Source organism: Oncorhynchus nerka, linkage group LG22, assembly GCF_034236695.1.
Source record: "Oncorhynchus nerka isolate Pitt River linkage group LG22, Oner_Uvic_2.0, whole genome shotgun sequence".
Taxonomy (NCBI): Eukaryota; Metazoa; Chordata; class Actinopteri; order Salmoniformes; family Salmonidae; genus Oncorhynchus; species Oncorhynchus nerka.
In genome coordinates, this window is record NC_088417.1 from 14,193,120 (window position 1) to 14,208,119 (window position 15,000).

The 15,000-nt window shown below is 45.1% G+C and overlaps 1 protein-coding gene across 10 annotated transcripts in view; it reads left to right on the forward strand.

Annotated features, from left to right (window-relative positions):
- LOC115123979 (receptor-type tyrosine-protein phosphatase mu-like) overlaps positions 1-15,000 on the forward strand; it is a 399,895-nt gene that overhangs the window by 267,760 nt on the left and 117,135 nt on the right. For 3 of the 10 annotated variants that reach the window (XM_065006960.1, XM_065006962.1, XM_065006965.1), the window contains exons 14-16: positions 1,425-1,499; positions 5,422-5,557; positions 8,631-8,660. In XM_065006960.1, coding sequence (XP_064863032.1) covers positions 1,425-1,499; positions 5,422-5,557; positions 8,631-8,660 — 241 coding nt within the window. The remainder of the gene's footprint in view (positions 1-1,424; positions 1,500-5,421; positions 5,558-8,630; positions 8,661-15,000) is intronic. The other 7 variants (XM_065006963.1, XM_065006970.1, XM_065006967.1 and 4 more) reach the window with 3 other exon arrangements.

Below are 15,000 nucleotides of genomic sequence, written 5' to 3' on the forward strand. Positions count from 1 at the left end.
TCATGCTTTTCAAAAATGAATGTTTGCTCTTTGGCCGCTCACCTTTCTCCTTCTGTCAGTTTGATAGTGTGTGCTTGTGTAAAGTGTTAACAGTCATAAGCATTGAGCTGTGTCCTATTGATAATTTCAAGCTCACGTCACTTTTAAGTAAACAACAATAGCAAATTAGGTAAAATATTCACTTAAAATTGCACTTAAAAAAAATAATAACTTAGACCTTGGAGTCAAGTATAATTGTTTGTCTTGTTTCTAAGAGAACCCCAAAATGTCCACCAAAATAAATGAAGTCACTATTTCACTCTAAAGTGTGTTGTAGTTTGATATGCCGTGTATAGTGCTACTAGCCCGTAGGCATTATGACTGAGCTAGGCTAGCTAAAAGGCACACACTCAACCTCTCACAAACCATTACCCCCCCAACACAGGAAATGTCGAACAATCGTAGAAAAGGGTAAGCATTTTGATTTGCCGCAGATGGTCAGAGTTCTCTGGCCCAGAAATCTGAAATATTTGCATATTAGCATCCAGCGGAGGTACTTACAAGCTGCGGCCTCCTCAGTTCCCTACGCATTAGTGTGCCGCCGATCAGCAATGTAACTGTGTACAGATGGTAGATCATCTATTTTCCTTACTACATGCCGTCTCTCTCTCTCTCTCTTACGGTGCCAAGACTGGGCTATAATGGTATATGCTAATGAGCACTAGTTCCTGTGTTGTTTCCAATCCTTTTTAGCCACAGATGCTAAGCATGTTTGAATTTAGAATCCCCCTCTTGCCCATCATAGATTATGAAAGGACTGTTTTGATGCTTCTTTTTTTTTTTGATTTCGTTATAGTTTATGGCGGTTAATCAGATTTTATTGGACCTGAGCGTTGGCGCATTAAAGTAGCATCTGCTAATAGGTTCAGCACCTCTCGGGGTACCTGCCAGTCATAGCGGTGGCAGCCAATCAGATCCCCAGAGGGGGCTGTGGTGCGGGACAAACTGCTCATACAGAAGGCCATAACCATGACAGTGAGAGAGCCTGAACTGAATATTGAGGATTTTAGTGGCTCTAGCAGAATGTTTATATTCAGTCTCATATCTCTAGAATGGCTCCCTCAGGTTTGTATGAAATTCCTGTGTTAGTTCCCTCCCTGCTGTTCACGAGTACACAACACAAACAAGTCATTAACCAAGCTTCTGGGATGATTACTAATGTATGGAAACATAACTGTTACAAAACCAATGCCAAGCTTGTGAACTTTCTGTAACTTTCTGTTCCTCCCTGAGAGAAGCATCTCTCTCCCTCCTACCGTTTCTCTGCTCTGTGTGATAAAGGATGTTTTCCTGAGTCTCTTGGCTTCAACCTTGCCCTCTTCTTCTTCTCCTTCTCCCTCTACATCCTGCATGTTGGCCTGGAACAACTTGTTATTTTGCCTTAGCCGCCATAATCGTGACACAGCTCACCACTCCCTACATACGCATCGCCCCCGCGGCTGGCGACAACCAACTAACAGGTCAGACCACCACTACAACTTCCCAGCTCTCTCTCTCCTCGTGTGTGTGTGTGTGTGTGTGCCAAGATTAATGATTCATAATGTATGTCTGTTTGTGCATTCTAATGTTTTCTAACATCTGTTTGTTACATTTTGTAGCGTGTGTCTCTTTAAGTCTTAACAAGATGTGCCCTGCCATGTTTGAGAGACGGTCTAGGGTAAACTAGGTTACCAGATATCTTCCACTTTGTATTTGTACCTGCCATTCGGTCAGTATTTATCCTATTCATATCTTACAGATAGTGTGACATGGGATTTGGTACCTTGAACACCTGGTTGTGTTGAAAAAACATAGAATGTGCTCATTTTCATTCAAGGCAGATGTAGGAGTTGTGAGTGTGGGGGGGTCATTACAGGCCTCTGCAGCGAGCATGAAACCGAGAAGCTGCACACTCTGGCATGCACGGCAAAGCCGACCTGCTCAACCTGCTGTCAGAAAATTACATTAAAATATTTACCAGGCAGGCGCGGCTTCAAAGGACAGGTGACATCTTTCCTCCTTCTGTTTATACAAGAAGCCAAATGATTCTACCCAGTCACACACAGTCACACACAGTCACACCCAGTCACACCCAGTCACACCCAGTCAGACACAGTCACACCCAGTCAGACACAGTCACACCCAGTCACACCCAGTCACACCCAGTCAGACACAGTCAGACACAGTCAGACACAGTCACACCCAGTCACACCCAGTCAGACACAGTCAGACACAGTCACACCCAGTCACACCCAGTCACACCCAGTCACACCCAGTCACACCCAGTCAGACACAGTCACACCCAGTCACACCCAGTCAGACACAGTCACACCCAGTCACACCCAGTCACACCCAGTCACACCCAGTCACACCCAGTCACACCCAGTCACACCCAGTCAGACACAGTCAGACACAGTCACACCCAGTCACACCCAGTCACACCCAGTCACACCCAGTCACACCCAGTCACACCCAGTCACACCCAGTCACACCCAGTCACACCCAGTCAGACACAGTCAGACCCAGTCACACCCAGTCACACCCAGTCACACCCAGTCACAGTCACACCCAGTCACACCCAGTCACACCCAGTCACACACACACTAAACCAACTGCTACCAGTTAAACTCCAGTTTACATTTTCTAAAAAATGAGTCAGAAACGTCTAGTTTTAATGCGACATGGACAACAACGTGTAGATAGGAGTGACCTGCCAGGGGAAGTTAAATATCAGCATTTGTTTTATTTACACTGTTTACGTCCCAGGAACATGATAAATGTATGCAGCGGAGGCCGCTGTGTGTTAACCAGCTCTTGTGGTGTTTCAGACCCCGACGTTTACACACCCTCCCACACAGAGTTACAGAGGAACACCCTATCCCCCAAAGCACCTCGCATAGTTTGAGTTTGACATGAAACGGACTCCCTGAAAGCCCGAAAGCTTCACTCCCTTCTTCAAAGCCGGAGATATCTGCCGTTTAAACTTAAAGAGCACCAGTGTTTTATGCCTCTTGGGGCATTCAGTTTGCTTTTGACCCATAAACAGAGATGTCAAGGAGAGGATTTGAAGTAGAAAAGCTTGGCGTGAAAGTAAATGGTTAGAAAGTCCAAAACAGCTGGAGATGTTTTGACGTTTCCCGAACAAACTGGAGATACCAAGGGAGTCAAGCTGACCTTGACTGTTCAGTCTTTTAGCTTGGGAATATATTTGAAACTTCTGTTCACATGTGAACAACCAATGTTTTCTGTATTTTTGCCCACGCAAGGTTTACCTGATAGGAGCCAGAAGTCGTCCTTACTGCTTTCCTTGAAGGCCTTTTCCTCACCACCTAGACCCCTCAATAGCGCTCTGGTTATCCAGAGAGCTATATCTAGTGTTATGCACATTTATATGGTAGGTAGGTAGGTCAATGCTAATGACTGTCTGTCCCCCCTCTGGACTCAACATTGAAGGTCGGCAGGTAGCCTAGCAGTTAGGTCGTTGGGTTTGAATACCTGACCAACTGAGAGACTGCCTGCCTGGTAGGTCAATGCTAATGACTGTCTGTCCCCCCTCTGGACTCAACATTGAAGGTCGGCAGGTAGCCTAGCAGTTAGGTCGTTGGGTTTGAATACCTGACCAACTGAGAGACTGCCTGCCTGGTAGGTCAATGCTAATGACTGTCTGTCCCCCTCTGGACTCAACATTGAAGGTCGGCAGGTAGCCTAGCAGTTAGGTCGTTGGGTTTGAATACCTGAGCCAACAAGATGAAAAAAATCTGTCTGTGCCCTTGACTCTAATTGCTCCAGGTTCAGTGTTGATAATGGCTGACCCTGACTGTGACACTCCCCCTCAGAGAGTCTCGGGGAGAGTTGGGATATGCAAAAAAAACACGTTTCAATAGGACAAATATAAGCACCCAACAGATTGTTATCGTCCAAGGACATGGTCAACCTTGGTATGGAACCTGGAGGGAAGTCACCCTCTCTCTCCTGGGCCCTCTGTACTCCAAGCCTACCCTCTCTCCCTTCACTTCACACAGACTCACCCTTCGGAGTAAAACAAATTGTTACCGTGGAATAAGCCACCCGTTTGTTAGCCCCCCTATCCGTCACAGCGGTAACAACGATAGTGATGGATGTTGTCACCCTTTGATTGAAGTAGTGGTGGAGGCGGGGAGGAATAGATTGGGGGGCCGGGGGAAATGGGGGGGCCGGGAGAAATTGAGCGACGTGTCCTGACTATTTTTCATCCCAAACTCATTTAGCGTGAGGAAATGGATAGTTCATCAGGCCGCGGGTTGACGTTCCATCACATTATACAGTAAACTGGAGAGCAGGAGGCTCCCTCTCTCTTTCTGTCTCCTTCCCTCTTTCTCTCCCTCTCTCCTCTACCTCGGTCTATCCTGCTCTCCCCCTTTCATCTCTCGAACTCTCTCTCTCCTCTTGTTTGTTTCTCTCCTTCTCCATCTCTCCCTTCCTCAGAGGGGAAGGTCCCAGTACTAGTGAAACAGTGGCTCTTCTGCGACGCTGCAAGGGGCCTGGTTATCTCATTGGAACAGATTTGAAATGTCTTGGCCCTCGGTGTGATCACCCGTCACCTCCTGCTTTGGGAATAAATTGCTCCCTAGTATTCCCCCTTATTTCCTGTTTGTGTGCTGCCGCTCACCACACTACAGAACATGACCCAGATTTGAATATCCAAACGCAACAGAGGCAACGTGCTCGAGCTTTGTCTCGCCCGAAGACAATGAGTGTGTAAAAAGGGACAGTTAATGAGTTTATCTGGAACTCTCAGGTGCAGGAGCTGAGGCGAGGGCATATTACTGCTTCATATAAGGATTGGGGGGAGGGATGGAGGGAAAGAATGTAGTGCGTAAACACATAATGCCAGGAGGGAGGCTGGAGGACAGACGAGGGAAAGGGAAAGCACGGCTGAAGTGTAGAGCAGCTCTGGAGGCCAGAGAGAACATGCAGCTGTGAACTTCACCGTCGTCAGTCAAAAATCAGTTTCATCACATGGAATTAAATGTAACATGGATAGAGGCCTGCTTAGCATAGTATGAATTGTCACACAGTAAGGCATCAGTATTCCAAGGTTGGTCTTTTCCTGCCATATGGAAAACGGATTGTACGTTGCTGGAGTTTTCCAACTCCTAACCACAGAGTTAGACCATCCGATAGACTTGAAGACAGCGTTGGCGTAATGAACTATAACAACAGTGTAGGAATTCCCCTTCTCATTTAAAACCTTTCCCTCTTACATCGTCAACGTTTCACTGGTAACGGGTGTTGTCTTAACCCTGCATGAGTCCTTGATGAGAAAGGAGTGAATGACGTGACAACCCTAATGATGATGATGATGACATGGATCCAAAAATGGCCGCCCGGTGACGGTTGTAACCCATTGTCTTTGACCACCAGGGGCTGCGACCAGGAAGCCTGACGCGGTGGAGCCGGAGAAGCAGACGGACCACACGGTGAAGATCGCCGGGGTCATCGCTGGTATCCTCCTCTTCGTCATAATCTTCCTCGGCGTGGTGCTGGTCATGAAGAAAAGGTCAGACTCCCAAACTGTCTTTGTACTGTCACCTGTATGGTACAGATGCAGCCACTAAAAATACTATTTCCACGATCTGTGTCATTTCTGTACAGACCATTTGTGTGCAATTAGTGTACAACTTTTTAGAGTCTGCAATTGTATACTATGTGTTGCTGTCTACATTAGAGCCCTTTGTCAACACATCAAGAGTTGGTGTATTGAAAGAAGGTTTGAATGTTTCCATGCTCCCTGAGGTCCAGCGTTACCCTGATGCTGTAGATTAACAGGAGACGTGTGTGCATCGTGAAATTACATGAAAGGCCAAATCAAATGAATTCCCTCTGATTGTCCCTTCACCTTCAAAACCCCCTGCATCGTCAACGTCAAGGCTAAATTGTTTATTTCATGACACTGATAAGCACCATGTAAAACTGTTTAATGGCACTGCTATACGGTATGCATTGAAATATTAATACCCCCCCCATGCACTAAAACAAATGCCACTGTATTAATGACCTCGGTAATGGGAATAGGAAAATATTTCAGGGGCTTATCTTGTGGCAGGAAAAACTAGCAAAGATAAGAGGGAAAAAATGTATGAAAGCACTATTTGTTTTCAAAGAGCCAGAGATGCCTGTGGCTGTGTAGCTGCAGGCTAGTTTACATTAGCCCTAGTTCAATGCAAGAGGGAGAGGGGGAGGAAAGAGGGAGAGGGAGGGGGGAGGGGAGGGGGAGGGGGAGAGGGGGGGGGGAAAAGAGGGAGAGGGGGAAAAGAGGGAGAGGGGGAAAGAGGGGGGAAGAGGGAGAGGTGGGGGGTGGCAGGTACTACACAGCAGCCCCAGGAACTGATGCTAAGCAGATAGACAAACGGATGCTGAGCAGATAGACAAACAGATGCTGAGCAGATAGACAAACAGATGCTGAGCAGATAGACAAACAGATACTGAGCAGATAGACTAACGGATGCTGAGCAGATAGACTAACGGATGCTGAGCAGATAGACTAACGGATGCTGACCAGATAGACTAACGGATGCTGAGCAGATAGACTAACGGATGCTGAGCAGATAGACTAACGGATGCTGAGCAGATAGACTAACGGATGCTGAGCAGATAGACTAACGGATGCTGACCAGATAGACTAACGGATGCTGACCAGATAGACTAACGGATGCTGAGCAGATAGACTAACGGATGCTGAGCAGATAGACTAACGGATGCTGAGCAGATAGACTAACGGATGCTGAGCAGATAGACTAACGGATGCCGACCAGATAGACTAACGGATGCTGAGCAGATAGACTAACTTCCTCCACACGCACGGGTGTAGCGCAATGGGAGTTTCGGCAGATGTCTCTGGGGTATGAGCTCTACCCTGCTCTCAGTATCTAGAGCCCTCAAACTTTACTCCTCATTTAATCAGGGACTGATTTAGACCTGGGACACCAGGTGGGTGCAATTAATTATCAGGTAGAACAGGAAACCAGCAGGCTTGAAAGTTGTAATAGTAGAATGCACAAGGTGCAATTTCTAAATTGGGTAGTGAATCATCAGTTCCTCTTGTCATGTCAGTCATTACATACTGTAGAGAGATATTTATAACAGAAATGTCCAGATCATCTAGCCCATGTCAGCTCGTGTTTTTTTAGCCTCTAGATTTTGTTGTAATGTTTGAGTCACTCAAATATCACATGAATCCACATTATACATGGCAAAATGTATTTTTACATTTTTACACCTGCATTGTTTGCTGTTTGGGGTTTTAGGCTGGGTTTCTGTACAGCACTTTGAGATATCAGCTGATGTACAAAGGGCTATATAAATAAATGTGATTTTATTTGATTTGATATTGCACTAAAATAAAACTGGGGAGGGCGCACAGGATGTTCCCCAATGCTGGAATGGGGGCCTGAGTGAAAACATTTCGGAACCCCTGATCTGAAGGGTCGTAAAGTGGTTTCATACTGTACAGTTGTCAGTATAACTATTGTTCTGTATTTCAATCCAATGACTCTTCATTAAATCATGATGACCTTCATGATTTATTAACTGTATTTTATTTCAGTCATTCAGGGAATCAGGGACCAAACCACTTCAGCAATGGTTTAGTTGTGTCTTTGATGGTCACACAGTGTATGTGTAAGAAAATGTAGAGGCTTGTGTCTTAGAGTAATAACTAGTGTCAACATTCGTGTTGTTTTTGTTATTACTGCCCAATGTTCTAGTTTGTTGTTGGATTGTCAAACAGTACATGTGTAAGAGAAAGGAGAGGAATATGTTTATGAATATTAAAGCCACCTCTGTTGTACAAACATGTTATTCCAGCCAGTTCCTGATAAACTTGCTCTCTAAACACAGCTCCAATGAGCTTCCTCCCCTGTCCTCTTCTTGCACTCGCCCACTCTCCAATAACACTACAGCCCACGTATCATCTCAATAACAACCTATCACCTTCACTGAGGCGCAGGCTGGCCTTTATTGTCATGGCCTGGAGGCAACTCTGCAGAATGGTCACTAGCTGGCACAGCCACAAAGTCATAAAATATGATTTGAAGCCTAACCTTAACCATACTGCTAACCCTAATACCTAACCATAACCTGAAATTAAAACCAAAAAGCTAATATTTGTTTTCCTACATTTTTAAGATATTGCCAATTTTGACTTTGCAGCTGGCCCATCTAGCGGAAATCGCTCAGTTCTGCCTCCAGGGCAAGACTCATGACAATAAACGTCAACCTGCCACTAATGCACTATGTTACCCACAATTCTCTCCTGCAACACCTGCACACCTGACTTGCCAATCAACAGGTCACTCCGCCCACCCACTGTAACTGAATGTTGTAACTCTGTGGGCCCTCACCCTCTACCCCTCCACGCATGACGTTGTACCTCCAAGCAACCACCTTGCCCTCACAGTCGTACTTGTAAAAAACGTCACTTTTATGCCTCCATATCGTGTTTTTTTGCGGGGGTTTCATTTCTCTATATTTTTCTCCAGTACATTAATATTTTTCCTTTTCCTTTCCTTCCATTCCATTTCCCCTCCTGTCCCCCACCACTGCTTATATCCTACCACCACCCCACTGGGCAGAAGAACCTATCACTCCTACACTTACTACCTGTAAGTAACCCACTTTGTGACTGAAAACGCTTAGTGCCATGCTTACTCCATCTGCGACCAACGCTTTTATTTACCATGCATGAAACATCTTGGTGACTTTTCTCTCCTTTCAAACTGCCAGCCGGGGCTTAATTGGTCTAACATTGGCTAGCAGTTAACATCTAGCAGCTAATGGCTAGCAGCTGATGTAAGCTAACGGCTAGCAGCTAATGTAAGCTAATGGCTAATCTACTCACCTCAAGATCCAATTTGAAGTCCAATTGCCAATATCAAAGTGGAATTGCAAACATTTTGACCAGATCATTTATAAATAATGGGTAACATATATAATTGGTCTAAATTTATTGAAAAACTGACACTCAAATGAGGCAAAATGCTTCTTTCTAAATTGTGACCACGTTCCAGCCAATGCTGTAGTTTGAAAGGGGACCTTGATCAGTGACTACTATTATAAAACAGTTAGAAAACCTATAGACGTAGATACTACTATATTTGTCCATAAACATAAAAAATGGAGAACTCCGTATTCTCCTTGTATTGTGCTTTCTAGAGTATTTTGTGCTTTATTGACTAAGAGGGAAACTGTGTTCTCTGTAACCTGAGTAGCATTGCTCCATTGGAATGGCCAACTAACCCGTCCCATTTTCAGAATAGCTGCGCAGGCGTGAGACAATGAGAGGGGGTCAGTTTTGTGTCCAACTCGCCTCTTGGCCTAACCCTGTTCCAGAATCCACCTCAACAGGTCAACTCCCATGATCCTCTCTGTCCGTGGTCATGTCGGTGCTGCTCATTTCCCCATTTCTTCTCCATGTTTTAGATCAGTTGTTTTTGCAAGGCACTGTTGACACCATGTAAATTCCTCATCTGTACCGTGGTACGGTGGTGCTAAAAGCCTACTGTGATGGTGACGGCAGCTTTGTGTATGATGCTATGCACTCTGTGTATGATGCTATGCACTCTGTGTATGATGCGATGCACTCTGTGTATGATGCGATGCACTCTGTGTATGATGCTATGCACTCTGTGTATGATGCTATGCACTCTGTGTATGATGCTATGCACTCTGTGTATGATGCTATGCACTCTGTGTATGATGCTATGCACTCTGTGTATGATGCTCTGCACTCTGTGTATGATGCTATGCACTCTGTGTATGATGCTATGCACTCTGTGTATGATGCTATGCACTCTGTGAATGATGCGATGCACTCTGTGTATGATGCGATGCACTCTGTGTATGATGCGATGCACTCTGTGTATGATGCGATGCACTCTGTGTATGATGCGATGCACTCTGTGTATGATGCGATGCACTCTGTGTATGATGCTATGCACTCTGTGTATGATGCGATGCACTCTGTGTATGATGCGATGCACTCTGTGTATGATGCGATGCACTCTGTGTATGATGCCTTGGGTCAACTATGTCAGTTGGTTTACTATTTCCAACTCTGTTGATTGTTCAGTTCATTTGCTTTGATTGAAAACACGCAATGGATCAACAAATGATGTGATTCCGGGAAGAAACAGTTATTTTAGAGACAAAAAGGATGGCATTCATGAAGGAATGTGAGCTGGCTTCAGTGTGACCTGCTTGTTTTCAATAGAGGGGTGAAAGCTCCGCAGAAGAACCCCTGGCTTGGATTTGAATAAGAGCCTGCTAAATGTCCATAGGGAGAGAACACACACAGTGCCTTTGGAAAGTATTCAGACCCCTTGACTTTTTCCACATTTTGTTACTTTACAGCCTTGTTCTAAAATGAAGAAGAAGAAACAACTCAGCAATCGACACATAATGACAGTGAATAACAGGTTTTATACATTTTTGCTAATTTATTAGAAATAAAAAAACATACTTATTTACATAAGTATTCAGACTATTTGCTATGAGACTTGAAATTGAGGTCAGGTGCATCCTGTTTCCATTGATCATCCATGAGATGTTTCTACAACTTGATCTAAGTCCACCTGTGGTAAATTCAATTGATTGGACATGATTTGGAAAGCCCGACACCTGTCTAAGGTCCCACTGTTGACAGTGAAAGTCAGCAGAAACCAAGCCATGAGGTCGAAGAAATTGTCCGTAGAGCTCCGAGACAGGATTATGTCGAGGCACAGATCTGGGGAAGGGTACCAAAACATTTCTGCAGCATTGAAGGTCCTCAAGAACACAGTGGCCTCCATCATTCTTAAATGGAATAAGTTTGAAACCACCAAGACTCTTCCTAGAGCTGGCCGCCGGGCCAAACTGAGCAATTGGGGGAGAAAGGGCTTTGGTCAGGGAGGTGACCAAGAACCCGATAGTCACTCTGTCAGAGCTCCAGAGTTCCTCTGTGGAGATGGGAGAACCTTCCAGAATGACAACCATCTCTGCAGCACTCCACCAATCAGGCCGTGTGGTAGAGTGGCCACACGGAAGCCATTCCTCGGTAAAAGGCAGATGACTGCCCGCTTGGAATTTGCCAAAAGACACCTTAAGACTTTGACCATGAGAAACAAGATTCTCTGGTCAGATGAAACCAAGTTTGAACTCTTAGGCGTCCAGTCTGGAGGAAACCTTGCACCATCCCTACGGTGAAGCATGGTGGTGGCAGCATCATGCTACAAGGATGTTTTTCAGGGAATGGGAGACTAGTCAGGATCGAGGCAAAGATGAACTCCAGAGCACTTCTGACCTCAGACTGGGGCAAACGTTCACCTTCTAACAGGACAAAGAATCTAGCACACAGCCAAGACAATGCAGGAGTGGCTTTGGGACAAGTCTCAATGTCCTTGAGTGGCCCAGCCAGAGCCCGTAATTGAACCAAACAGAACATCTCTGAAGAGACCTGAAAATAGCTGTGCAGCAACGCTCCCCATCCAACCTGACAGAGCTTGAGAGGATCTGAGAAGAATGGGAGTAACTCCCCAAATACAGGTGTGCCAAGCTTGAAGCATCATACCCAAGAAGACTCAAGGCTGTAATCGCTGCCAAAGGTGCTTCAACAAAGTACTGAGTAAAGGGTCTGAATACTTATGTAAATGTGATATTTCATTTTTTTAACAGAACAATTAAGATTGTGTAGATTGATAAGAAGAGAAAAAAACCAAGAGTAAGACCTAACGTCTGCTAAATGACTTAAATGTAAATGTAAATGTAACAAAGTGTGTAAAAAGTAAAGGGGTCTGAATACTTTACAAAGGCACTGTACATCCCAGATATGATGACATTTTATATTTGTCTATTCTAGTTATATCCCCCCTCCTCCCCTCTATATTTGGAGCTTGTTGCTTGGATTTCTAAAGGAGATTTTTCTTGGTGACTTCCAGAAAATGCTGTTTGGTTTGTTATTAACTGTCCCTTAGAGGGATGAGCGTGATTCTTAGAGAAAGATGTGGTGCTCTGTGACTTGTGGAATCTGACTTTTCTCTTTCTACTTTCTGTCCCTCGTGTTCTCTCACTTCCTCCCCTTATCTATTTCTCTCCCTATATCTGGTTCTCTAAACTCCTCTCATGCTCTTCCCCTCTCTCTGTCTTCCTCCCTCTCCCCCTCTCTCTCTCCTTGGCCGTTTAAGGAGGAGTAATATGGTAAACGGTGTGAGATTATGCCTCTCCGTTCGAGTCAGGGCCGCCGAGCCAAGCTCATGTTTAACAGTGAGTCGCTTGCCACTCGCCTCAAATTGAGCAGTCGGCGCTCTAATGAAATATTGAATGCAGTTTGTCTTTGATCCAACGCGCCATGTGCCAATTATAGCAGTGAGGGCAGAACAGGTGGAGGCAGGGGAGAAGGAAAGAGAACAAGAGGTCTCTGAGGAGAGATAGATGGAGGCAATTCACCATTACCTACCAAGCCCTCCTCCTTCCCTGTATCTGTGCAGTATATAAAGTTGTACTTCATTTTATACTCGCTAACTCCAAAGGTAGGCCAAGGTCTGTCCAGTTTTTAAATTAGCGTTACTAATGGTCCATTTCTCCATTGGGATACATTGAAGTGAAACAGATCAGGTAGTAATCTGTACAGTCTATGATACTCTGGACTGCTATGAGGTAGAAGTGTTGTATTAGATTGGGTAAGAGCTATAAGGTAAAGAGCACTACGGTCTCCTATAGCCTGAAGGTCTCTCAAGTTCTACATCCCAGCTGAGCTAAATGCTGAGTTTAGGCTTCCCAAATGTCACCCAATTCCCTATATAGTGCACAACGTTTAGTAAAACATTGTGCGCTAAATATGTGACTAGGGTGTCATTTGGGATGCAACCTGGCTGCGTGACTAATGCAGAACCGCCAATATCCCTCCATTATTTCCCTGGAAGCCTTGTCTGAAGCCATGGTAAAACATCTTGATAAAACAAGAGAAGTAACTGCCTGGGATGAAGGATGAGCTGAGTGGGACGCTTCTTCTCCATCTTCCCTCCCCGGCACTTCTTTCTTTCTTTCTCGCACACTCCTATACGCATGCGCACGCATGCGCACACACACACACACACACACTGAGAGACAGAATGTGTAAGCACTTCCAAGGGAATCCAGAGAGAAGGGCCCATTTTTAATACTGTAAGCTTAAAGCAGCCAGGTGGGGCACTGCCCGCCGTGTGAACAAAACCTTAATTAAATCCTACAAGGAAGGTTTCATGCAGAACAAGAATCAAATTAATTACAACAATGGAATGTGCATTTGTCTGGCTGACAGGCACTGTCATTCCCGAAGAAGTGCAGGGAATTTGGAGAAAGGAGGAGGTGGTGGTAAGAGGGAAGACGAGAAGACCATTTGGCCCGTCTGTTGGGAGACTCGACAAGGTTGTCCTGTAACTCCCTTTGTTATTAGGGTAACAGGTCATTATTGAACGTTAGCCTTTAGCACCCAGCCAGCACGCACCGCGAATAAGCCGTCCTCTCTGATGCTTGTTTACATGACAGGTGGCAGCACTTGCACGCCGCGGCCCTAATAAAGGTGTACACACACACACACACACACACACTCGTAGCCCTGTTTGTGTGCTAATGGTCGGCGTACACAGACACTGTCTTCACCTCACCACAGTTTACATTCGCGTCACCCTGCGATACGTTAATGGCACTAGTCTCCCGCTTCTCATTCGATTAGCATACATAACCCCTAAAGTGCAGGTGTCTCATGAACTGCGTGGTAAGTAATGTTGCCAAACCTCCTAAGCAGCCCATTGGAGTATGTGATGTGATTATAGAATAGCATCTAAGTGCTGTTCTGTGTTCAGGTTCTCAATAGAACCTTCACGTTATCTGATTTGACTAGAGGAACTGGAGTAGGATGGAAAATGGGGACTCGTTGTTTGCCTGTTTTCCCACGGTCTTAATGAAATGGGTGAATGTTTACAGTTTGATGGTATCAGCAGCCAGTTACTACACCCAACAGTTACTACACCCAACTGCCATTGTATCAGGGGTCGAGGGTCGTTCAGTTGGGTCGTTGTGGAGCACGCTTTTGTGTTGTGGCTCCGGGGCTGATGAAGGCCCAATGTCACACGGGCTCTTTCTCTTGGGAATAAAGGATGTGCCGCCAACACTTGTGACCCTCAGGGTTTAAACTCTGGTAAACGGTGTCGTGGGTGATTGGAACATTTCTAAGAGCTCCCGGTCTTAATTCAGCTCTGCCTCCAGAGTCAATTCAGACTAGATTCATTTGGTTTGGGAGCCCAAAAAAGCTCTTCTCTTTGTGTCGTTGATTTGATCAGGGGTGTTACTGGATCAGCCTCTTGTCTGATGTCGCCATTGTAAGTGGAAGTCAAAGTGCAGATCCAAGTACAAGTAAGAAATTACTGCTCACGCCACGAACATAAAGCCTTTGATTCGGCGACTACGTTTCCCATTAATTTTGTGTGTTAGGCTACCGTAGGGGGAGAGCTGGCCATTCAGTTAGGTGTTTTCATTTATCTTTCTCTCTCTCACGCTCTCTCACATATATTTTTGGGGGTTGGCGTGTTTTTCCCCGGTATCTCTGAAGACTTTATTGGTTTTTGTTGATTTTCAGCTAGGCAATTACTGTAGCGACACTGTACATTACAAGTTGTCTTTCTCTCCAATGTTCCAGGCTTTGAGTTCCTTCTCAGTAACCTTGGTTTTCCAGTTGGTTGAATGGAATGAATAGAAAAACATACCTTATAGCTGAATTCTAGCTAACATAGTACTAATGTTACACTGTAACAAGCGTCCAATCATATCTATGTGCTTGTAGAAGTGCATTTGCATTTTTTGTATGAGAAGAGACATTCCCTTTTTTTTGTATGAGAAGAGACATTTCCTTTTCCATCAATGACCCGACATACTGTAAATGGAAAGGGTTGTATAGCATGTAGCTATCTGTAACATGGAAACATACTCTAC